Genomic DNA, 25098 nt, shown 5'->3' with positions numbered 1-25098 from the left:
GGAGCCTTCTCCAGTTTAGCCTGACCCCCTTCTGCAGGAGGCAGCTGTGGGGGCACTGCCCCAGGGACAGGCAGGGCTTGCGCTGCCTGCACACCCCGCGGCTCAGCTGGCAGCAAGGAGGGCGAGGGAGGAGGAGCCCATCTTGCTCTGCTGGGCAAGGGCTGAGGGGAGTTTGGACCAGGGACGGAGAGGACCTGCTGGCTCCGACCCCGTGGTTCTCCTGACCCTGCACAAGACCCCTTAGCACGGCCCAGGCAGACGCCTTTGCACACCCGTCCCTCCGTCCCCCAGACTATGAAACAGCAAATTGCTACTCGAGGAGCAGACGGAGCAGGCTGGGTTTCTCCTCTGCCCTTCCCAAACACACCAAAGCCTTTGCAGAACTGAAGTCCAGCAGGAAATCTTCAACAAGCCACCCCGCAGCCTGGCACGCTGCTGCTCCCGTGGAGACGGGCAGGAGGTTCCCACAGCAGGAGCAGCCCACAAAAGCCCCTACTAAGAGCACACAAACACTGCGCCTTGCGGAAAGGTTCCCCAGCCGGCCACGGTGAAAACTTCATCCCCTTTAGTTTGTCCGTTTTGTGCGAAGTGACTAACTCCGGGCTGTTGACACACACGTGCCCCTTCTTGCACAAGGTGCCCGAAGAACGGAAATCTAACGGGCTCCAGATGCCAGATCAATCCCCTGCCACACAAGCTGCGTGTCAAACTCGTTCCAGTATGTTTCCAGTTAGCTGACTGGCTTGGCACTGGGGCGATGGGCTCCTCCAGGATGGGGGATACGGAGCTCAGGACTCCCAGGCTCCGTCACAGCCATCGGGAAGGGGGTTTCCCCTCCTTCCCAGGCCCAATCCAGGGCACCCAGCAGACGATTCCCAGAAGAATTTCTTACCAGGTGCTGCTTCACGGCTTTTGTTTTTCACAGAGGGCTGAACAGTGCTATCTGGGCAGCAAGTAATTGCAAATTAAGGGTTAATCAAGTAGTATCAATATACGGGCCAAAAGAATGAAGGCACTGAAATAAAGTGCACAGTTCATCAGTCAAAACTGATCTGCCGTGTCCATTATTCCCATGCAAAGAGCCTGGATCAAACTACTTATCACAAACAGGGCAGGATTAATCTACAAGCCACTTTGTTTGCTTTTGACTGTGTTGGTGCACTAATAAATGAGCCAATTTATTACATGTGACAAGCTTGTGGTACACCCCAAGAGCTGAATTAGACAGGAATTTTTAACCTCTAAAAACCACTTGGAAAAAAAAAAAAGGAAGCAAGAAGGAAAGCAATTCTTCCTCCTGTAAATGCAGCCTGTAGTTGATTTGGCAACAGCCCAAAGACACACGTGGGGGAATGCGACAAGGGAACAGGCAGGAGGAGCTGGGAGCGGGACGGTCCCGCTCACCCCGCTGGGACGGACGGCAGCGCCAGCAGCCGAGCACCAGCGGAGCTCGGGCGGGGAAGGTCCTGTTGCTGCCTCCCGGCTGCGCCCAGCACCAGCGCCGCAGGAAGAGGAGAGAAAAGGCTTTGCAGACGATGGGCTCGCTCAAGACGTGTCCGAACCTGAGCAGGGCCACGCCATCAACAGATCCAGCAGCGGGCCACTGTGGTGAGACAAGGGAGTTGAGACCTCCTGAACCCTCGGACCAATGAATTGTTTGATGCTGAATCCTCGCAAACGTCCAAGCGACGGAAGGCCACGGACCCACAGATTCATCTGCAGTGAAGCGGTGTCACTGTTGCGTGGCCGGAGAAACGTGCGGCGGCAGCTCCGCTGTCCCGCTCGCAGGCAAACCCCCAGCCTGGCCAAGGCACCCAGCTGAGCTGGGGGAGCTCCAGGCACGAGGCCAGCCGGGATGTAGCGGCCAGATGTCAGCCACAGCTCAGTCACGGCAAACTCATTCCTGAGCCCCTCATCTCCTTTGATTTCCAACAGGACAGAGGTTCTCGTCCAAGTTTTTTTCCCCCAGGAAAGCTCCATGGAGTGAAAAACCGACTGACTGGGCAAGAACCGGGTACGAGCCACTCACACAGACATGAGCACAGCACTGAGCTCGAAAAGGGAACTCTTCCTATGCTCAGCTAACACGTGAGCAAAGCCAGCAAATACTTAAAAGGATTCCCCAGGGAGGAAAAACCTCGCACATAATAGACGGCATTTCAAGAGACTCTGACATGAGTACATTAGTGCAATGTAAATAACCCTGCCACGCTGCCAGGGTGTGAAAGGGTGCGCCAAGCAGCGTGCAAGAGCCGCGTTTGCAGCCTGGGATTAAAAATGAGATTAAATAATAGTAATAAAAGTCATTCTCTCCCCGCCAAAAAGATAAGGAGGATGAGAGCCTGCTGGAAGCCCCGGTGTTGAAGTGGCATGAGAAAAGCTTGCCTGGCAATCCCGGAGATACCAGGCTCCGCGCCCTGCGTGTGCCGACAGGTCAGGCTGCATTCGCGCAAGCCTGGGCAGGAGCAGGCAGGCAGCAGGCAGCAACCTCCGTGCATACCCCCTGCCCATGGGAAAGGCACAGATGGGCGCAGGCAAGCACCAGGCCAGATGTGCACCAGCACCGCGCTGAGCGCTGCCCAGCTGCCAGCGCGGAGGAGCCAGCAGCGATGGCCGCTGAGCCCAGCCTCCACATCCCGGAGGGCACAGCGTCCTTCTGGCTCCCTCCTGGTGCTCCACAGGCTAACACGGTCTTGGGGCTTAAAGCGGGAACCTGGGGAAGGTGAGCAGAGTCCCTCAGAAAGGTCGAGCCCCTCCAGGTCCCCAAACCTCAGCGGTCGTTTCTGAACCTGGGGAAGGAACCGCTCCCCAGGAAAAGAGCATTTCCAAAGTTTAGGGTCTGAGGTGGTGATGGAAACTCGTGGACTCTGTCCCACAAGCAGTGCCAGGGCGAGGAGAGAGGAAATGCTGGGCTTTGGTCTGTGCCTCACAAGAGGCTCCCGCTTGCCTGTCCTGGAAGCGCCGAGCACGTACCGAGGGGCACACGGTTAGCAGGGGTCCCGCGCCCCCCAGGGAACGAGCCTCCCTCCTCCAGCGGGAGCTGCGGGTGCTCGAGCCCTCGGGGGACTCCGAGCAAACCTGAGAGCATCTTCCTACCTCCTCCCCCCAAAGGCCACGACTGCCGCAGAGACAGACACGAGGTGCATCTGCAGAATGCCTGGACGCTGCTCCCGGTGCCAGGCACTTCACCGGCTCACGTGGTGCCGGAGCAGGGATCGGGGAGGACGCAGGGATGGGGGGATGCTCACAGCCCCGCTACGGAGGACACCGATGCTTTCCAGCTTCCACCGGGGCAGCAGCAGCCGGAGCAGGCAGGCGCGGCTCTGCCTGCCCTGTCCAGGGGGTAGACTCTGCCAGCCCCCACCAGCGGTGCCTTCACAGTGAAGAAAGAGGAAGAAGGGGAAGAGGAAAAAGCATCTGAGGGGTCCATTTTCCGTTCACCTGTCCGTATGGATGGGGGGGCGGTGAAGCGAGCGCAGACACACGCAGCAAGCGGAATACGTCAATCAGGACGGATTTCTTCCAGCCGGGGAAGGGCCTCTGAGTCCTCCCGCAGTAATTTTCCAGGGCTGCTGATTGACTGGAGCCAGACAGCCCATCCCAGCACCCTCATCCCTCCCACGGAGGGGACAGTTGCATCATTTTGCCTTAAGAAATAAATAACCCCGGTGCCGAACCAGCAACTGCTTTGGAGGAGACCTTTATGCCAAGTACAGCGTGAAGTAGCAGTCTGCGAAGGATCGCTGGGCCAGAGGACGAGAGGATTTTGCTGGTCACTGGTGAGCAGCAGCAGGGATGAACCCGGCTGTGGCTGTCCTGCTGGCCTGGCACCTCAAGGCCGCTTTCCTGACACACTAAAACAACCTAACAAGGCTGCTCCTGCGAGGCAACAAGGGCAGCACAGTTTCCCTTGTCAGACAGAGGGAGAAACCAGGACACGGGGAGAGGTGGTTCCTTCCTCCAGCCCAGCCGGAGCAGAGCCCCTGGCACAGCACGGTGCAGCAGCACCAGCACGCCCACTGTCCCTGCAGAGTCCCCGGTGCCAGCACGGCTCTGGTTCACTCCCCCGTGCAGACACACAGGCCCCGTCCCCAGCCCTTCTGCCCCGTCTAACCCAGCCCGGTTCCCCGTTTGCTGCCAGCCTGAGACCCGACTGCCCCATCTGAGGCGGGAGCATCCCCGGTGCCGGGGCTGCTGGCACCGCAGTGGCAGAGCGGTTCCAACAGCCCAGGACAAAACCAGTGAAACCAACACAGCATCCCAATCCAAACACATCTGGGGAAAGCGGCATTGCTTTCCCCGGCTGCTCCCCAGGGCTCCCAGAGATCTCCTTCTTCCCTTCGGCCCAGCCCTCGCTCCAAGCACCCGTTACATGCCAGGCACTGGAGGCACAGCCGCTCGAGGAAGGGATGCAGCTGCGTCAGAGCTGACCCCGTGCAGGCACAGCCCCTGCTAGCGCCACAGCTCGCTGCATCCTCCTCGCCTCCAGGACCCTGCTTTCCTCGTGTAAATCAATTTTGATGGAAACAAAAAATAAATCAGCGATACCCTGTTCCCAGGAGGCAGTTTTGTTACGATGGATCACGGCCCCAGAGCTAGAGGCCCCAGGAGCAGCGGCTATGGAGATAAAGGGAGGACGGACAGCTGGACGGCTTGGACTCCTGCCGCGAGTGGTACACCCCCCCCCCCCCCGAGGTGCTGCGGACTCATGGTACTACGGGAGAAACAGGAGCTGAGGTAGAGCAGTTGTGCGATGCTGCCTGTTTGGGACCCTGGAACGACCGTGCGATGAGAGAATGGATGAAACAAAACCAAAAGAACATTATTAGGAAGGAAAGGCATACATACATATATCGGGTGATTCATCCGAGCCATCCGGACAATCCTTTTCCCCGTCACAGCGCCAGCCCTTAGATATGCACGTAATCTGATCTTTGCATGCAAACTGTTTAGGGCTACATGTCTTCGGTGCTGGATGAGAAAAGAAATAATGATAATAAACAAGATCAGTTTCTTCCCAAAGACAAGTTATTTAAAAAAAAATAAAATTTAAATTAAGGACTAGATTGCTTTTAGTTTGATTTCTTTCTAATGGCTCAGCAAAAGTTTTAGCCTGGCATCAGATCCATCAACCTTGCCCCTAAGGAAAGGAGAAAATTTAAACTGAAGCATTAATTACATTGCGAGAAAACAGGAACTGAGATCCATGATGCGCTAACAGATTTTAAAGATCATTTAACTTGGATGAATTAGCTCCTGGGAGCCAAAGGCGGTTTATTTTCTATGCTAGACAGTAAAAAAGACAGGGAAAAAAATAAGAAAACCCAAATGAGAACAAATTAAAAAGTAACATTTTTAAATCACAAAGACAGCACCACCAGCAGCAGCAGCAGGACGTGTTCTCCATCCATCCTGCGCCCAGGAAACACATACGTGCGCGGTCGGGACGGCACTCCCAGGGAAGGGTCGGCAACCCCGGCACCAGTGTCCCAGGACACGCAGAAATACAACAACGTCATAACAAAACCAGCAGAAAAACATAAGGCACAGAGTGCAGAACCGGCCTGAGCCCTGGGGACGGGAGCAGGACTGGGAAGAACCCCCAGTGCCCTCCCCCCGGGCAGCTCCAGACTGGGGTGCACCCTCCCCCTGCCAAAAGTGGCACCTCCAGGAGGCTGGCGCAACGGGGGGGTCACTGCAGCCCCCGAGCGCAGGCTGCAATTGAGGGGGTCACTGCACCCCCCCCCGAGCACAGGCTGCAATGGGGGGGTCACTGCAGCCCCCCGAGCATAGGCTGCAATGGGGGGGGGGGTCACTGCATCCCCCGAGCGCAGGCTGCAATTGAGGGGATCACTGCAGCCCCCAAGCACAGGCTGCAATGGGGGAGTCACTGCACCCCCCTCAAGCACAGGCTGCAATGGGGGGGGGGTCACTGCACCCCCCGAGCACAGGCTGCACGACTCCCCCTTTGCCAAAGGGTCGCGGTTAGAAGGGAAGGCAGAGACCCTCGCCCGTACCCGGCACTGCTGGGCTGCGCTTTGGCAGTCAGCTGGCGCTGCACCAAGGTCTCTTTTGGCCAATCCACAGCGGCGGGGGCAACGCCAAATGTGACAAAAATGCGTACGTAGCCATACACGTAACACACACAGGCCGGGCACCGGAGCCAGCCGGCTCGGAGGCGATGCCAAGGCAGGGCCAGCAGCAGAAGTTCAGGTAAGAGCTGCAGTCGAGAAGCGTCAAAAGGTAGTGAAGCCGTGCCGGCTTCGAACCCGACGCACCATGCTGGGGGGTCCCAGGCAAGGGCCACTGCCCCGGCATGCAGCAGAGCCCAGCACCCTCAGCCCCACCGGCTCGGGCTATCTTTTTTCCAGTCTTTCAGCATTTCACTTTTTTCCCAGAGATCCAGCTCTCTGCAGCAAACGCTTCCACGCCGATTGCAGCTTTTGCTCTGAACAGCGAGCCTGAGCCCTTGGGAAGGCAGGAAATCTTGAAAACCCAATGAAACGCAACTGTGAATGTTTGTTAAAAGCAAAGGCAGTCAAACACACGCAATTCCCTAAACATTCGTCTTGTGTCATCCCTAGTCTTCTGCTAAATTCTCTGCTCCAAGAATCCACTTAACTTTTTACTCAGCCCACGGAAGGAGGGTCTCTGCATCTGCCTTGCTGCAGCCACGCCAGGCAGCACCACGGGCAGGAGCCGCTGCCGGCGCTGCAGCTCATTTCACGTTTCGTGACCCAGGCCGCCCTCAGGCTCCTGACAGGCAGAGAAGGTGCCACGATTTCTCTCCAGCTCCTGCCACATGAAGGAAATGCCGCAGCCAGGCCCAGGCAGCTTCTGTCCGGTCTGCAGTGGGGATGCTGTGAGGGAAGAGGATGGGGAAGGTCCGGTCCCCAGTCCAAATCCCGGTTCCTAAAGGGTGGGAAGAAACTCTCCCCACCATGTAATGATGCTAATTATTCCTCAGACCTGCAAAAGGGCTTTGTCTGATGTCATTTGGTTTGACTGAAGAGTACCACCTCCTACAAACCTCACTTCCCTTCTGTCTTTAAAGCATCAGCATTGGTAGCATTGGAGCTATCGCTTAGAGGGAAAGGCTCGACACCATGCCAGGGAGCTCAGTGCAATCAAGATGGAGACTGGACGTATCAAAATGGATGAAACGTCCCCAGTTAGGAGCAGATGCCTCCCCCTCCCATCTTCTCTAGGCAAGAGATGACTTGGAGACCAAGCCTGTCCCCTTCCTCCTGCAGGATGCAGCAGCGCAGGGCTGGGAGCTCAGGGACAGGCGTCTCCTGCAACCAGCTCTCCTCCGAAGCCGGCTCTGCCGCCCCCTCTTCCCGGAGGAGCTCATCTTCCACCTCCATCTCCCAGCCACAAGCGTACCAAATGCAAGATTCATTAAGAAAACCACAGCAAAGAACAGACACTCCCTTGGATTTCCTGCTCTCCCTCATCCTTCCAGGTCTCCAGCAGCCACAAAGTGACCTACGGCTGCCGCAGCTGCCCAGGCGACCGCAGCCGGCACCCAGGAACCCGCCGGGCCAACAGCGGCCGCTGTCTCCCCCCCGGTCAAGCTCAGCTCCCGGCCTCTTACCTGCCTCCTGCCCGCCGAGGGGAGTGTGCAGATCTGCAAGATGAGGGCAAACCCCTGGCAAGCGGTTCCCAGCCTGCTGCCCCGTCCCAGCCGCTCACAGCCCTCTGTGGGCTGTGTCTACACGGGAGGAGAAACCAGAGCCAGGACGGGATCTTGTTTTGCACTGGAGACACCGGTCCTGGAGCAGAGATGCTCACCAGCAGCACAGAAGATTGGCCCCTCGCTCGAAAACATCATCCCTAAGTACCAGCACCTTCACCTTGCAGAGCAGCCCCATCTCCAGGGCTGGCTACGCTCGGACTGGAGCAGAGCAGGTTGCAGAGCAGCCTGCCGCTGGCAGCAGCTCCACCACGCAGGAGCAGAACACGTGGGATTTCTTCCAAGCACTGAAACATCGCTCGCACACACTTTGTCAGGCTGCACGTGTGTCATGGCTTTCCTCAGGGAAAGCCACCCCCGAGGACACGTATCCTGCTCACACCCGCCCTTCACAGAGGTGGCGATGCCCCAGCTCAGTCCTTCCCTTGGCGCAGGCAGACCCCAGGGAGCAGTCCTGCCACTCCTTGCCACCGCAGGGCACGTTAACCCACCGTAAAGCTGCACCTGAACCCGGCTCAAACCACCGGCCGTCCCCCCTCAGCCATTCCCAAACACAAGGACGGCTTCGGCAGCACGAGGCCTCGCAGTTTCTCGAGCGGGTTTCGCACGGCTGCACGCAGGGGGAGGGAAGGAGATCACTTCCCCTCTCGGCAGCCGGCTCTCCAGGCTCCTCAGCAACCCCACGCACTTTCTGTTCTTGCACAGCATGTTCCCAGCGAGTTAAATGGCCCCAGAGTAAGTGTCGAGATGCCTCAGTGCCAGGTGGACAATTAGAGAAGGTGTCTGTTAATGCATCCTTCACACGGAGCCAAATTTCTTTCTGAAAGCCAGGCGGCTGCACCAGCAGAAGCGGCAATGGCAGTGGAGAGCGGAGCTCCAGCTCCAGGTCGGAGAATAAAGGCGCCTTCATGCAGCACACAATGGCCGGCTCAGAGCTGGGCCAGGACAGCTGCGAGAGCCGTCCGCGGAAAACACGTCCCTCTTTGGCAGTCGGAGGAGAGATCCCTGCTTAAAAGTAATTCAAAGGGGACAGAGGGGAAAAAATTGTACTAAAAAAATGGCTATTTGGGTGCAAGAAAGGGGATCCTTCTTCTCCAGTACGGGGTGGGAGCAGACCCTTCAGCAAGGGCGCGGAGCAGCAGCAGGGTCTTCCCAGGCAGGACGGGGACCAAGAGCCCGGCTGCGCCTCCCGCCGTCCCAGGGACACGGGCAGCTGGAGGCTTCGCGTTAAGAGCGCAGCAGGTTGGGGAAAAGGGCTGTTAAAGAAACACAATGAAACACATTTCATTTTTGCCTAAAGCAAGAAATCAACACTTCCATTTAAATGGACTATTTTAGGAGGCTGGTGAGCAGGAGGTCTTCACCTTGAGCAGAAGCCAAATTACCTTCAGTGCACTGATGAGTTCGGCATAAAAACCTAGACAGACTGGAAGCAAACCACAAAAATATTGAAGAACTCCTTCCCTGAGCGAGCTGTACTTTCCTCTTCAGCCCAACTCCTCCTCCTCGGGAAGAGGTGGCTGGCCACTACTTTGCAAAGGAAACAGCGCTGGCCATAAATACGGCTGGAATGAGCGTGATTTGCAAAACAGATGTTCGGGGGGGGGGAGAAAGCGCAAGAGGGAGAAAAATAAATGCACTCCACGTTCCTCCCAGGTCTCCGTCCCCAGCTACCTCCTCCCCTCCACGCTCGCACACCCCATCTCGCACGGCGAGGAGCCTGCCAAAGCACACACCTCCCGCACTGCGCAAACAGAGCCAGGCTCGCCCTGCACCCAGCGCCGGGGCGTGCAGGGAGTCTGCAAACCCGGCCGGCACGCCGGCTCGGCCCCGGCAGCGAGCAGCAGCTCGCCCTGCGCCGGCCAGGACGGACACGGCAGCCGGGTCCAAGGGGCAGCAGGGAGCCGGTGGTCTGCAGAGCCCTGGCCAGGCACCCCATGCCCCTGGGCCAGCCAGAGCAACGTGAGCGGCACACCCAGACGGATGCTCCCAGCTCCCAACACCGCACGTGCGCGCTTCGCCTCGGCAAAACAAAAATCTGTCAGGTCGTTCTGGAGGGCAAAAGCCAGGCAGGAAACCATCGGACCCTGGAGCCGGGGGGACAGCGAAGGCCCGGCGAGCAAAGGTGGCATCCGCCAAGCTCCAGCCCCGTCAAGCTCACCACCATCCTGAGCACATCAGCACGACGGGTGTGCCAGCACACGCCAAGAAGGCTTAACACACACCAAGGCACAGGGGAAGCCGCTGCTACAATCTGCCCTGCTCCCAGTTACCATTTTGGCCAATTTAGGCCACTTTTAGCTGACTGCCTTTCTCAGGGAAGAGCCTGTCCCGTCAGCCAGCTGAACATCACGTCTTTGTCCCACTGTCCCTCCTCTTCACCGTCCCTCAGCTCTCAAGACGTCACTTCGCTGGAGCATACCACAACTCAAAGGCCACTCTCCCCAATAACAGCCAAGCCCGTGTCCCCAGCGGGACCCCCCCAAAGCGCTGGCACGCAGTCCCATGGCACCAAGCTAGAAGATCGTCCAAGTCGCCTAATTAACCAAACACAAAAATCAGAGTCACCTTATACTTTCATTTTTCTCCCCCACATCGTCCATCCTTTGTCCTTGACCTTCCAAAAAAGCGTGGTTTGTTCCTTGTCTGTGCTTTCAGGACTCTTCAGATTTCCCAGAGTTTCTCTGCAGCCACGGGACAGACACCAGGAAAGGATAAAGCACAGAGGCACACGCACCCCTCGGCTCTTCCTTGGGCCAGGGTCTGGGGCTTGGTACAGAAGCCATGAGGCTGAGGCTTAAACCCCTAATCCCCGCAGGGGCACAGCTCGGTGCAGAAGTTTGTGCAGAATTTGCAAGCTGATGACTAATGTAAATTTGCCAGGTCCTTTGGCTCCAAAAAGCTAGACAGGGTAATAGAGACATTTAAAATAACAAAACCTAAAGTTTGTAGGCACATTTTTTCAAGAGGAAGGGGAAAGGAAGGCTTATTTGTTTGGTTTGCATTTAAATACAAGATCTCTAAACAGTTCAAATGCATTTTTGCAATTCTTCCATCCGGCCCCCTCGGGAAGATTCAAACCAGATCCGCTGCTCCATCCCAGCGCCGCTTCCATGAATGACGTTGCTGTGCGCTCCGGCCATTCCCGCCGGAGAAGCCGCAGGTATGCGCTGCTGGGCTGGGGGGAGGGGCCCGTCCAATTGCTAAGTAAATATTGACTTTAAAATACATTTATTTTTTTTCCCTTTTCCTTTCAAGTCTGCCTATTGCATCTAAATCACGAGGCATTAACCTTCTTCAAAAAAAAAGACAATTTTGAGAAGAAAAACCCGCCTCCGCTTTGCCAGAGAGACGTCTGAACGGCAGCAAAACGCCATTCATAGGAAAGGCTCCAGCTGGAAAAGCACACCCCGGCCAAGGACGAGGGTGGTCAGGAGGACTCCTGAGCGGGTTTGCTGCGACTCGCCTGGTTTTTAGAAACACTGAGGAGGCAAGCTGAAAACAACAACAAAAATCCAACCAAAGAGAAGCACCGGCAGAGCCCCCGACCGTCACTTCGGGCGCCGAGCTGGTGCACCCCGCAGCGTGCCGGTGCCTTCCCCGGTTTTTCATCCCTGGCTTCTGCTCATCTCCCCCGACCTGACAGGGCGATGCCCTTGAGAATCAACTGGAAGCTCCCATCCCGTCTGCTCCCAGCCCCGTCCCGGGGCACGGCCGGGGTCATCACCCCACGCATCAGATCCTGCTGCCAGGAGGGACAGGCAGGACGGGTTCCATCTGCTGCCCAAGAGCTGCCAGATTCGCAGCAGCCCCCCTCGAGGCCACACCGAGCGTCAAAGCACTCAGCAAGGAGCCCGTCGCCCCGTGGGGACAGCCTGGCCCTCGACCCGGCTGTCCCCAGAGGCCCATCCCGCGCCCAGACGGCCCCTTCCCGCGCCAGCTGCGGGGCCGCGCTCCGCACGCCCTCCCATCGCCTGCCCGGCCGCTCCCACGGCCAGGGACACCCGTCCCTCCCCGTGGGCACGGGGGACGCCAGGGCAAAGGCTGGGGGCACCTGGGTTCCTGCACTGGGTACCCCGGGGTGCGCCAGGGAGGGGGAGCCCAGGACCCTGACGTCCCCCTCCACGCCGGGGACAAGCCCAGCTCCCCGCTCCCTCCAGGCAGCGGAGTCCCCAGGGCCGGGGCAGGGAGGGGAGACGCAACCCAAGGGCGCAAGGGCGAAGCCCCAGCAGAGCCCTCGGCGCACGCCGCCCCGAGGGGCCCCAGAACCCCAGGGCCTGTCCCCGGCGCCCACCCAGCACAGCCCCCTCGCACCTCCACCACATGCCCCGGGACGGGATTTCCCCCGGCTGCAGGACCCGCCGTGCTGCCTCCCGAACTCAGACAAAGGGGGAAAGGGAAGAGAAGACCGGGGAGAGAAGGATGACGGATGGGCAAGGAGGCGAGAACGTGCCCCTAAGGGAGGATGGAAGATGGAGGCTGCCCAAGAGCATCCGTCCCGGGCGGGGAGGGGGAAGGGGAATAAAATCATATTGCGGCTCCCAAGGGCTGCTTTCATCCGCGACAGCACCGCGGTCACCTGACTTCAAACAGATCCAGGGGGAGACGATTTAATGCGAACACGCATCAGGAAATCTGGACGCGCTGGGAGGAATGCGCTCCCCCGCCCGCCCAGCCCCTTCCCCTCCCGCTCCCTGGGCTCCGGCAGCTCCGCCGCCTTAAGATGAAATGCATTAAAAAAAAAAAAAAAAGAAAAAAAGGAAAGGAAAAAAAAGATTTGCATTTTAAACCAAATTCAGAAGCTGGGAGATCTGCGGTGGAGTGCCATCCCCCTCCTGCCTCCGACCCCACGGAGAGGTCCGCAGGATGAGCTGAAAAATGGCAGGAGATGGAACCAGATGAAACGAATCCACAGCGTTTTCAGAACTAGGAAAAAAAAGAGCTTGATCATACAAAACGTGGTGGGGAGGGGCAGAAGGGGCAGGCTCCAGCCACGCAGTGGAGGGTGTTTCAAGGAAGAATCATGCTTTTTTGATTTCTTTCTCTTTTTGCAGCTTATCTGCAATTTAAATGAAGAAAAAAAAAGAAGAAAAAAAAAGTAAAAAAAGCATTTGCAGCCAAGAGAAAGGGGCTTAAGTCCTCTCAGTGCAGTTGGACGGGCTGCAGCCGTCCCTGGCCGGTGGCCATCCCTGCCGGGGGGATGCCCCGCTCCCCCCCACCAGGGCTGGCCCCTCTCCCTCCCCAGGCAAGGGAGCGGGCAGTGGCTGCAGGCAGGAGACCCTGCCAGCCAGGGGGGCTGGTGCAGAGGCCCCCCCCGCCTCCTCTACCTGCTCAGAAGGTTTTATTCCCTTTATTTATTCTAGCAATAAGAAGTGGGATGTTTATACCCTCAGCAGTTGGGAACCCAAACAGAATATAGTGTTCTGCACTGGAGGCAGTTATTTATGGCTTGTGGCTAAAGCTGATAACGCTTCCTCCAGAGACCTGCCTGCATTGTGCAATAAAGCAATTGCACATTATAGATTAATAGGCATTTCATCTGGACAGCTGAATCAGGGGCAGGATGCTGCCAGAGCTCAGCAGCAGAGCCTGGGGCCAAACGCAGCCCACAGGGGCTTTGCTGGGGCAGGAGGGTGCTGCGCTTCCTCCTGCCCGGGACGGGCATCAGCTCGCCAAGGCTTTCAAAGCGCTGGAGCCGGGCCAAAACCATTGGCCTTAATTCATTAGTCAACTCAATTTCGCTGGCTTCGCAAATAAGGACTTTGTCTGAGATGGGGAAACGGAGCAGAGCAGCTATTGTGCCCCGGGAGCGGGCAGAAAGGGCCCTTTGAGAGGACACTGTGCCGGAATAAAAGTCACTTTTATCCCAGAATAATTAGTGTGCTCTGAGTACACTAATTATTCCTGCATAAAGGGACTTTTATTCCCAAGCAGCACGTCTGTGCGGGGAGCTGCTCTGGATTCTGGTCCACCTGCCCGTGTGAACGGAGCCCCCGCACCAGTGACAACCTGGCCAGCCCCGGCTCGCAGGGAGCGTGGATGTGGGGACCCACCGGCCACCTTGGGGTGGCCACCTCTGCGGGTCCCGACCAACACCCGGGGGGTCCCACCCCAGCCGAGGTAGGGAGAAGTCACCCCCCTTGCTCGCCCATCCTGCCCCCCAGGAGACACAGGGGGGGCTCCCAGAGGCCAGAGAGCAGCAGGAGGGGGACGAGCGGCGGGAGGCCCCTGCACAGGGCTTTCGGCTGTCACCTGCTCCCATTCCGGTCCCCAAAAGCAAACCTGACCGGCCCACGAGGACACAGCCCAACAAGCCACCGCTTCCCAGCCGGGCTGGGGAAGAGCCCTCCTGCCAGCCAACGCCACACCTGCACTGGCACTTTCCAGGCACAGGCCACGCGGCTGCTTCCATGGCAAGCTCATACTTGCCGGCAAGGCGGCGGTGCAGAACAGGAAAGGTTTGGGGTTTCCTCAATGGTGTGCCCCAGGAAGCCAGGTCCTGCAGCGGCTTCGAGGTGGCTTTGCAGACCTGCAGCCCACGGCATCTCAGCATCCTCAGGCAGCCGCACAGCCCTGCAGCTCAAGGGGGTCCATGCTGGAGCTCGTCCCTGCGCCGCTCCCCTGGCTGCCGCACCAGCCCGGCACTGTCCCTCCTGCCGCAGCTCCAGCCCTGGACATTGGCATCAGGTGGGTGACCAAGCCCCCGTGCCAAGAGCTCTGCAGAGCCCGGCAGTGCTCACAAGCCGCAGCCACCACCCAAACGGCAAGCTCCGAACCAGAGCAGGGGGAGAATCCAACAACAGAGCAAACCCTAAAGCCGCATTCGGGGCTGCTGCACGACACCCGGGATTGTCGCTGCTGCTGCTCAGATCAGCTGTGCAAGTCGCAGAATGACCCCACCGCATCCCCGTGCGCCCCCGGCCAAGGGACCGGGGCAGGTTTGCTCAGCAGCGCTCCGCTCCCAGACACCCGCTCAGCTGTATTTTAAGAGGCAAAGGGAAAAAAAATCCTTGGCATGGTGAAATGTCCCATCTGTTTATAACTGGTAAAAATGATTAAAGAGGAATCCGGTACGGTTATGTCTGCTCTGGTGCTGCGCCCCAGACACTACACTACCCCCTTGGCATCTCCACCAGTGCGGCTCGGCTATGCCAGCAATGAACTGCTCGCTCGCAGCAGCCTGGATGCTCCAAGGTGGTTCCTGCAGGTCAGAGATCCTGGTTTGCCTGGATCTGCAAGTTGCAGAAAAAGAAGCTTTAAGATTTTATGCAGCCAAAAGGGCGCGGGGCTGGGCCAAGCGGATTTCAAGGCATGATGGCATCAGAGCAGCTGTGGAAGAGAAGACCAAGCTGGTGAGTAAGCGTAGAGCTAGGTTCCACATGCGCTTTTCCGTGGGGAAAACACGCTCCGCGCCGCGAGGAGACGCTGAGTGAACCCATCTGGAGGGGCCAGCGGCGGCCGGAGGCTGCAGCAGGAAGCGGGGCCACAGTGCGAGCACCGACCCAGGGATGCTGAGCCAGCTTGCGGCCGCTGGCCCTGCCAGGAGCACCCCCCGGGAGCAGGCAGGGGACACGTCCCACGGCACGGATGAGGCCAGGGGCCCGCAGACATTTCAGCTGATGTTTTCAGGACCAGGGGAGGAAATTTCCCTCCTTGGAAATAACTCGGGAATCGCAGGTCCCCCGCTCAGGGGCAAAGGTAGTGGCCGGCCCCAGGGCAGAGGCGCAGGCACAGCCCAAACCTCCATGCGGCGTTTGCCCCCGGCACCCCACAGCATCCGCCCGGACCTCTGGGAAGGCAGCTGCCGCGGGAAGTATTAAACCCAAGTGCTTCCTTTTCCAAACAATAAAAAGGCACCATGACACCCATGCACCGAGCACCGGGAGGAAACCCTTTGCAGCCCTCTTCCAGCTCCCCTCCCCACGCCGGCTGCCTGGAGTGACGGGGTCTGGCACTGAGCCGGCACAGGCGCCCAAGGGAGGACAGGGCCACCGCAAGCACTGCGTGCTTTGGGATGCCGCTGCCCCCCAGGGTCAGAGCTGCCCTCGAGGGTCGTGCATCACCTCGAGCCGCTCTCCCGGCCGCAAACCCAGCCGGGTACAGCCAAGGGACATCACTGCCAGCAGCCAGGGACGGGCAACTTGCTTGTCCCCAAACGAGGCTGGTCTGAGCAGCTGCGGGTGGGCACCCACCAGCAGCAAGCCGGTCTGGCGCCTGCAGAGCGGAGAGGGGCAGGGGAAGCGGTGGAGCGTACTGCTGCTCCCCAGACGCTCCCCATGGCACGAGCGTTTGCATCCGCCTGCAATCCTTTAGGCCACAATATTCAAATCCCGAGCACGGCACAAACAGAAAATCACCGGGCACGTCTGCAGGGTGGCGGCGCATGCTCCTGAGGCATCGAGGGGCTCTGCCCCCCGGGGTACAGCAAAGCAGAGGGAGGGGACGCCAGGAGGGACTCGGCTCCAAAGAGCCTGACGCAGCAGCACGAGGTGCGGGCACCCCGGCGCAGCCCACCTCACCAGCGGCACGAGCGGCAGAGACGCTCGACTGTTCATCAGCTACAAATGAGCCGCTGTGTGAATCCGGGACTCAGCGAGCGCTCGGTCCCCGCACTCAAGACGGCTGCAGCGGCGCCTGCAAACAAAGAGCTGCACCATATTAAGTAAATGGACTAGATTGATGCGTTTCAAAGCTCTCGGCAGATTAAAATAACAATTTGCCTGGCAGCCCACAGCAAACAAAACCCAGCCACCCCAAGCAAGGCCAGGGCAGAGAAGCAGCAGCACGATGGCTCGGAAAGCCTTCATCCCCCCCAGGTGAAATCCTCCTCCTCAGTTTGTCACCAAGGGATAGACAAGAGCCCCGAGCCCAGCAGCAAGTCTAAAAGCAGCAATTACTTCCCTCGTCCCGCCGCGCCAGCAGCCCCTGTTATTTACCAAGCGAACCACACGCTCACGGTTCACCTCGCCCTTCACCTGCCCGTCACCGGCTCGCACACCAGGATGCGACCATCAATGCCCGCCCATCCTTGCCACGGTCTCATTTGGAGAAATGGCATCTTGCAATAGGCTAATTAGTCCACTCGATTAAAGATGCAACTTCCAACTCAATTAGACTCCCTCCCAGCCATCCGCAATTCCCACTGATGCCTCAGTCCACACATTTTGGACATTACAGACCTGCTCTCACCTCCCCTGCAGGCCGACGCTCCCCGGAGCCGAGGCTGCTCTTCCCATCCCTCCCCTCGGTGGCACCTTGAGCACCGTCCCACCGGAGAAGCTCCAAGCTGCCAGCAAGGTGATTATCCATCATTTCGGTTGCCAACCCCACAAGCCCTTCACTTCAAGGGGTGCTGGGACCATCTCTGGTCCTGCAAAGCATCTGCACGATTGCAGCTCTAGTCCGCTCCGTTCCCCTGGCTAAGAAAGGACATTGTGAGTCTATATTTAGCCCTAGAAATGGCTGGACTGCATTGGGGAAAGCAACCTCGCATAACACAATAACATCCAGCAAAACAGTCCTCACAGCCCACCCAGTACTTTTCCTTCTTAAAATAAGAGGCACAGAGTGAAGAAAACAAGAAGTTTGAGCTGAATTAGAAAATGCTGAAAATATTTGCTGCTGCTTGCCGCTGGCAGGTCAGCCTGCCAAGGTACATTAAATGGAAGTGACTGAAAAGTTAAGTCAACAGCAAAACGTGGTCTGTAAATAGCTCGAGTCGGTCTTGCACTGGCTTGCAAAATCCAAAGGAGAGGAAAATGCGTCCCCTCGACAACAAGCTGCAGCGTGGATGGAGCCGACGCTGCGTTTGGGAGAGCCAGTGGAAAACGGCACCGGACACAAAACCTCACCACGCACTCGGTGAGGCCCCGGCACGCGCCACCTCCGGCCCGGGTGCTGCTGGCCACCCCAGCCACCCATGGGGTCCCGCACGGGGAGCGGCGGGCATGCTCTGCGTCCCCCAAGATGGGACCACCACCACCCCCCCCGCACACACAGCACTCCGTCCAGCACTAACAGTGCCGGCTGCTCCCCCAGCACAAAATAGGGCTCAGCGGCCTCCGCCGGCTCTCCTCTGGATGGCCACAATGCAAACGGGGCCCAGAAATGCGCCCCCCCCAGTCCCCCTCGCCAGGGAACAGGAGCTGCTTCATGCGGAGGACCCAGCAGGATCCTGGGGAGCAGCACACCCGCAGCAACGGCAGCAGGGGACAGCCCGCAGGAGGGACCCCAGCCTGCGGCTCCTGGTCGAGGGCCGAGCCTCCCCACACGGAGAGGGACGTCCACGGGAACGCGGCCAGACGCGCTCTCTGGGAGGTGACAGAGATAAAATTCAGTCCAAGCACAAGGAGAGACTTGTCTGCCTGGCAAAGCAGGGAGCACAGGAAGGAAACGGGCAGACGCATCCACCGCCCGCCAGCTGAGTCAGCCGCGCGCCGCCGTGACCAGGAGCCGGCACCATCTCCAAGGAGCCCATTTCCCAACCCTGGGACCACTGGATTCCTCCGGGTGATTCAGCTGAGCCCCGCAACTTGTTGGGATGAGCTGGGAGCAGAACAACTTCGCGCTTGGCCAAGGCGCTGCCCGAGGCGCCGCAGGCAGGCGGGCGGCTCTCAGAGAGACGCAGCCCCCGAGTAGGGCTGTGGGTCAGCCAGTGGGTCTCAAGGGCACAGAGCAAGGATTTTACCTGGGGGGCTGACACAAAGAAGGTGCTCAACACGGATCTGGGAACTGAAATCATTTCAACGCCTGGAAGAGGAACCTCCTGCTCCACGACAAAGCTGCAGTTTCGCCCGCTGGTTACCACCACTCTAATTGTGCCGAGTCAGCAGGACCACGGCACAGCCTGTCCCACCCTGGGCACTTGATGGCTCCCAAGGGCCCAGCCCTGACCGCAACGCCCCAGGCTGTCCCACGGTTTCAGGAAGCACCCCTTTGCACCCCCTTCCCAAGGCAAAAGGCACTTGCAGAGGCACGTGCTCCCTGTGCCGTTTTGGAGAGGCAATTTGGGGCCCGAGCTGGCCAGAGTCTCACTGAAAGGCCATCCACAGGGAGCACGGGAAGTCATCCCAAAGGCACAGCCAAAACCCCAGAGTGCCGTCGGCTCAGCTCCTCCTGCCTCCCAGGGCATCGGTGCCGCACGGGGCAGCAAAAGCCCCAGCTGCAGGCACCCGTCCCCAGGGGAAGGTGTCCAGAGTTGGGCAGTGGGCAGCCCCGCTCCCCACAGAGCTTCCCCAGCACTCGCAAAATGGTGGCAAGACCTTGTCGGCAGGATCCACCTGACAGCGAGAGCAGCTCCCTCCTCTCCGCCACCGTCTGCTCGTGCTGCCGCTGCACAGGAACGAGCCGTGCAATAACCCGCTGGCAGAAGCCTGGCACCAGGCAGCCCACAGTGCACGCGAGCGCTGCTCCGCAGACCCCTGCGTGCCCAACACCCCCACCTGGCCGCCACGGTCACCTCTACAAACAGTAACGATGCTCCTGGTTTCTGCCCAAAGGGCTCCTCGCCCTCGCCCTGCCCCATCCTCAATCACCCTCCCCGATCTCAGCCCACAACCGCAGCAAACACCAGAGATAACCGCAGCCCTCGAGTAGCAGCCGGGTCCCCCCGCACCCTCCCAGAGGGGGAAGGAGAGGGGCTGAACTCAACCCACGCGTGGTCCTTTCCCAAACACCCTCATCCCAGACAGCGGGAGGACGGTTTTTGGGGCCAACCCTCCTGCCTCGAAGCTGCATGTGTCACCACCCTGTCCCCCCCCAGCAGACTCGAGGTCTGTGTTTCTGGGACCCCCACCTAGCAGCTGGTTTGTGCAGCTTTTCCCTTAACTGGTCTCTGCTTTTCCGCTCTGATACTGCTGTTTCTGCAAGGAGACGGGGATGCCGCGTGCAGCAGAGCGGAGCCCACGCCAGCCGGCGTACCAGGCAGGGAACCAGCCCTGCCCCGCCAGGGAGCCAGCCGTGCCGGCAGTTGCCGATCAAGTACGGGCCGGTGGCAAAGAGGAACCAATCAATGCCAAAGCAGAGTCAGTTCCTCCAGAAAAGGAGACTCCGGGGCCCGGGGCCTTTGAGGAACAGGGAGGACCAAGGCGGTTTTGCTCCCCATCAGCCCAACTGGTACTTGACGCCGGAAGAAAAGCATCACCAGCTGGAGGGCGCAAGCAGCCCCAGCTCCTTCCCGGTTTGCAGGCTCCCATGGAGCACGTGGAAATGGCACGGAGAGAAGACGAGGGGTGAGTGGTGGGGCTGAGACACCAAAGACGAGGGGGACACCACAGCTATTCCCACTTCCACACCACCCACAGCGCCTCAAAACAGCTTGGGAAGCAGTGAGCAGGCAACGCCTCAGTTTCACCTCAAAACGGGCAGCACTGCCAGGCTTTGCCAGGGATGCTCCGCTGCTGCCCGCTCCTCTCGATGTCAGTGCATGTCACCGGACAGGGAGCATGCGGGACGGGGGCTGGAGCCCAGCCCTCTCCTCTGGACACCACAGCAGCACCAGGGCACACTGGCATCCCACAGCACAGCACCTCCCACGCAGGGGCAGAGCCCCACGGGGCTCCCACGAACACCAAGCTCTGCAGAGCGGAGAGTCTCGCCAGGATGCTCCACACGGGGATGCCGGGCACCCTCCCCTCCCCGCCATTGCACAGGGGAGCCCCCGCCGGTCCCCCATGGGCAGTCCCAGTCCCTGTGTCAGCTCCTCCAACAGCTCCTGCCTTCTCCTCCCAGCAGCCCCCAAACGCTCCTCTCTTCACCTCTGCTGAACCCAGCACAGCTCTGGGCATGCCCACGCATGCCCAGGAAAACAGCACGCACACAGACGCGCACACGCGGGCACACGCGCTCCCCTCACGCGCACGAGACACGCCAGACCACCAAGGCAGCGAGAGGGAAGCGCTGCACCGAAACACCGCAGCCACCCTTAACCACAGGTATTTCCAAAACAGGAGCGGGGCAATCCCTGCCTGCCCTCACTCCTCTCCCGAAGGCTCCCCAGCTCTGCCGGCCGAGGCAGCGGGACCCAGGGAAGCCCCACAGCACCCGGCAAGCAGCAGAGGAGCTCCGGCAGACAGGAGCCACACACCAGTGCTCTTTGTCCCCCTGGAAGAGCTTCCCCCCCTCTCTGCCCCACTGTCTGGACTTTGCCTCCCCCTTCTCCTGCAGCCAAAGCCAGGAACAAACGAACAGCTTCCAGAGCTGCAAACCGAGGCAGCAGGTGTGGGGAGTAAGGTCTCTGGACAAGGACGGGGACCCTGCACCCCACTCCCAGTGGCACCCAGGCAGCACCGGCTCCACCACGGTTCCCCTAGAACCCCACTGCACCGAGCTTGCCCCTGCCCGCAGCAGGCTCAGGCAGCGGGAGACCTGCAGCCAGGGAAACCAGAGCCTGGCCAGGACCCCTGGGGCCAAGTCACCACCTCAGGTGCCACCAAGGGTGCACCAAGGTGCTTCCCAGCAAGCCCAGCCACACCCCCGCTGGAGTGGAGGGCTTTGAGAGCCCCCCCTGCATCCTCCCGCCCACAGATTGGCACAGCTCCTTCCCCAGCTCTCCGGAGGACCCCTCGCCCTGCTGGGCTGCCCAAGGCTCCGTGGGGCTGGAACAGCACCTCACCCCCCAAGTCACCCCCAAGGGGAGCCCCTTGGGAAGGAAGCATGCTGCTGGAAGGAGGGGGCATCTCTGCGCTGGCTTTTGCCCCACTCCAGCTCATGGGGTGGAGAAGAGGATGGAGGAACTTCCCTCCAGCACATCACCATTCTGCAGCCTCGTTTCCAAAGGCAACGCAGCTTATGCAATGAGTGATGCCTGTCCCTCCCGCCCCCACGAACTTCTGGATCCACCAGCTGCTCCGAGCCACCATCGAGCGGGGACGATGCCTCTGAGACCTGGGGTCCCCGGGAGCGGGGCGGGAGCGGGCGACGCCGGCGGGCTCAGCTGTTAACCCACCAGGGGCGGCTGCGGGGTGCCACAAGCTGCTCTGCTCCTGCCACCTCCCTTCAAGGGACGCTAATTAAGCGCCTGGACCTGCGGCAGGGCAAGGAGGGGCTGGAGGGATGGAAACCGCAGGCTCCAGCCTCCTGCAGCCCCAGACACTAGTCTGGAGCAGGGCCGGCGTTTGCCCGAACCTCCTCCATCCCTCTGACCTGGTGACGGGTCAGGCGCTGCCACGACACCAAATGCCAGCGGCTTCACCTGGTTCGCTCCAAGGGGGGCGAAGAAAGGGGACAGAATAACCTTCCCAAAAAACCCCTCGCCAATCAATTGCTCCAGCTTCTCGCGTTCCCCAGGCCGTTCCCATCTGGACAGAGGGAATCCATAAGAGGAAAGCTGACAGCGCCAACTCAGAACCCCCATCTCTCTGCTTTTAAAGGGAAAAACAGCCTCCCGCCCCATGCATTCAGGCATTGCAAGGAACTTCTCCACCGCTGGTTCCCAGCTCATTCGGCTGCCAGCTCCTAAATGCACTCATGCTGCCAAGAGCAGCCCCTTGTACATTCAAAAGCCCGGCCATTGAGCTGACGAGCTCGCTAAAGCATTTACTGAATAGATCAATAAGCGCAGGGAACGAGACGTGCGCAGCTTGGAAAAAAACGGCTGGCAAGAGAGGCTGGACAGACCGACGGACAGCCAGCCCCATCGCTGGGTAAACATTTTCCCAGTGCCACCAGACCGGCCACGGCCAAACTCCGCAGCGGGGCCGTCGCGGCTCCAGGAGAACGGCCCCAGTTATGCAAGAGCGGGCGCGCAGGGCGAGGCCGGGCTGTCACGGGTGTCCCCGGGGAGCGGGGGGACCCCGGCCCAGAGCTCCCGCAGCGGGGCCGAGCTCCAAGTTCCCGGCCTGGCTGCGAGGACAACTTTGGATCCCGAGGCAAACGGGACGGCGGGCGGGCTGAAAGTCACCAGAAACCGGCAAAGAGGAAGAAAACGAGGAGAGGGAGCAGCGGCTGCGGGGGGCGGGGGGCGCATCCCTCCCTCGCGGCGCGGCGGGGGCGCGGGGAAGGGCGGCCGGCGGGGACGGACGCGCCGCCCGAGCCCGAGCCCGAGCCCGCTCCCGCTGCCCCCCCGGTCCCCCCGTCCGCCCCGCGGCGCGGCGGGGCCGGGCTGCGCCCGCTCTGCTTTGTCACGGCGGCGCCTCCCGCCCCCTCCCCGGCCCGGCCGAGCGGCGCGGCCCCGCCGGAGCCCGGCTGCTCCCGGCCCCGCGCCCCCAGCAGCGGCCGCGGGGCCGCGCAGCTGCGGCGCTCCCCCCGCCGGCCTGTCCCCGCCGCCCGCCCCGCTCCGCTCCGCTCCGCTCCCCGCGGGGGGAACCGGCCCCCGCCGCCCCCGCCCCGCGCGGCCCCGGGCTCACCTTCGAGGGCGCGGGCGGCGGGCGCGGCCAGCAGGGCCAGCAGGCACCCGGCAAGGGGCAGCAGCGGCCCCATGCCGGCGGCTCGGCGGCGGCTCCGCGGCGGCTCCTCACGCCGTGCTGCCCGCGGGGCGGCGCGTCCCGGGCCCGCGCACCGACATCCGCGGAGGGAGGGGGCGCGGGCGGGGGCGGGCGGGGGAGGGACGGGACGGGACGGGGCGGGCGGGGCGGGCGGACCCTCCGGGCTGGGCGGCGGCGGCGGCGCCGGGGGCGGCGGGGCGGGGGCGGGGGGCTGCGCGCGCCGCCGCCGCCGCGGAGGGATGGATGGAGCGCGCGCCGCCGCCCGCCTGACGTCACCGAGCTCGAGCCGCCGCCGCGTGCGGGGGGGGCCCGCGCGGGGGGGGGGTCGTACGCGGCGGCCGCGCGGCGCGCATGCGCGTGCGGTGGCGGGGCTGCACCCCCCGGCCGGGCCCGGGGGCGGGTACGGGCAGGGGGACGGTGTGGTATGGTATGGTATGGTATGGTATGGTATGGTATGGTATGGTATGGGCATGGTATAGGTATGGTACGGTATAGGTATGGTATCGGTATGGTATGGGCATGGTATAGGTATGGTACGGTATAGGTATGGTATGGGTATGGTATGGTATAGGTATGGTATGCTATCGTATAGGCATGGTATGGGCATGGTATGGTATGGGTATGGTATCATATGGGTATGGTATGGCATAGGTATGGGTATGGTATGGGTATGGTGTGGGTATGGTATCATATGGGTATGGTATGGCATAGGTATGGGTATGGTATGGGTATGGTGTGGGCAGGGGCACGGTGTGGTCTGGGCAGGGGCAGGGAGGGGCAGGAGCAGGGCAGGCCTGGGGGTGGCCATGGCAGGGTCTGCCTGCGGCTCCGCGGGTCCCGCGCCCACGCGTGGTGCCGGGGGCGCATCCTGCAGCACCGCGGTGCCCCGACCCCGGCGATGCCCCTCCAGGCCCCTGCCCGTCCCTGCCGGTGATGCCCCCCCAGCTCGGGGCTGCGGGGGGTGGCCGGGCAGCCCTGCTCCCCCCCGCCAGCGTAGAGACGCCGCTGGGGATCAAGCACGGGACGGAGAATAAACGGCTGCCGGGACGGGAGAGCTGGGCAGCAGCCGGGACCCGCGGGCGGCAGGGCCGAGCCAGCAGCCCCGTTTCGCCCGCACTCGGCAGTTCCCCAGAGACCCCGTGGGGAGCAGGACTGACCCCCGGGGCGGACACCCGGGCAGCACCCAGGGATCCTTCTGCAGAGGAAGGGGCCCACCAAGGTCCCAGAGCAGCAGGACCCTCGCCGTCCCCCCGACGTCCCCACGGGAGGGAGCAGAGCTCAGGGCGGCGGAGCAGACCCCCTCGCAGGGGGTCCCGTTGTCGGCAGGGCTGGGCGCAGGGCTCAGCTGCGGGGCTGGGTTTCGCTTCCCTGACTTCAGCTCTCGGGCGAGGCAGAGCCGGTTGCTCTCGCTCACCACCGGCGCCCGGCGATGGCCGGAGGCACCTGGCTCTGCCCCACCAGCCCACGGCGGGGTTTTGGCAGAGCCCTGCCGGCTGGGGCCGGCAGCTTCATTCCCCAAAAACAACCTCCGTTCTCTCGTCTCACCAAAACATCCTTTTCTCTGCAGGGAACGTCTCATCCTGCCTTGGATGTTTGGTAACGCGTCTCCATCACCCTAAGCGGCGTTTTTGGCTGGCGTATTGGGGCTGGGGCCACGCTGCCAATAATTGCAACATTTTAAGAGGCCCCAGGATCCAGCTGGCTCCAGGGCCCGGGACACGAGCGAAGCTGCAGGGGGGCTGCCGGCCTGGCGGGGCTCTGGCAGCCCGGCCTCCTCCCCGGGCCGTGCCGATGCCAGCCTGCCCCACCTGCCCCGTCCCTTCTCCGGCTGCAGGTCCCCGTGGGGCCGGCTCCCTTCCGCCAACCCAGGAGAGCCTCTCATCACTCCCCTGCCACCACAGCTGTGGCTATGATCTCAGAGCCAGAGCCCTGACATCAGAGCCAGAGCTGTGACGTCATTCATCTGCCACAGCACCCTGC

General features: G+C 61.0%; 1 protein-coding gene across 6 annotated transcripts in view; it reads right to left on the bottom strand.

Annotated features, from left to right (window-relative positions):
* The window catches only part of LRP1 (LDL receptor related protein 1), a 92971-nt gene extending 69593 nt beyond the window's left edge, over positions 1–23378 (bottom strand). For 4 of the 6 annotated variants that reach the window (XR_012778824.1, XM_075525388.1, XM_075525389.1 and 1 more), the window contains exons 1-2: positions 23041–23378; positions 4849–4971 (exon numbers count right to left, since the gene is read on the bottom strand). Coding sequence is in view for 5 of the 6 variants with exons in the window: in XM_075525388.1 (XP_075381503.1) it covers positions 4849–4971; positions 23041–23113 (196 nt within the window). In the remaining variant the exon portion in view is untranslated. The remainder of the gene's footprint in view (positions 1–4848; positions 4972–23040) is intronic. The other 2 variants (XM_075525392.1, XM_075525393.1) reach the window with 2 other exon arrangements.
* Positions 23379–25098: the final 1720 nt, after the last annotated feature.

Source organism: Mycteria americana, chromosome 26 (assembly GCF_035582795.1).
Source record: "Mycteria americana isolate JAX WOST 10 ecotype Jacksonville Zoo and Gardens chromosome 26, USCA_MyAme_1.0, whole genome shotgun sequence".
NCBI lineage: Eukaryota > Metazoa > Chordata > Aves > Ciconiiformes > Ciconiidae > Mycteria > Mycteria americana.
The sequence above is the reverse complement of the archived record's forward strand: the minus strand, read 5'-3'. Positions and strand labels throughout refer to the sequence as shown.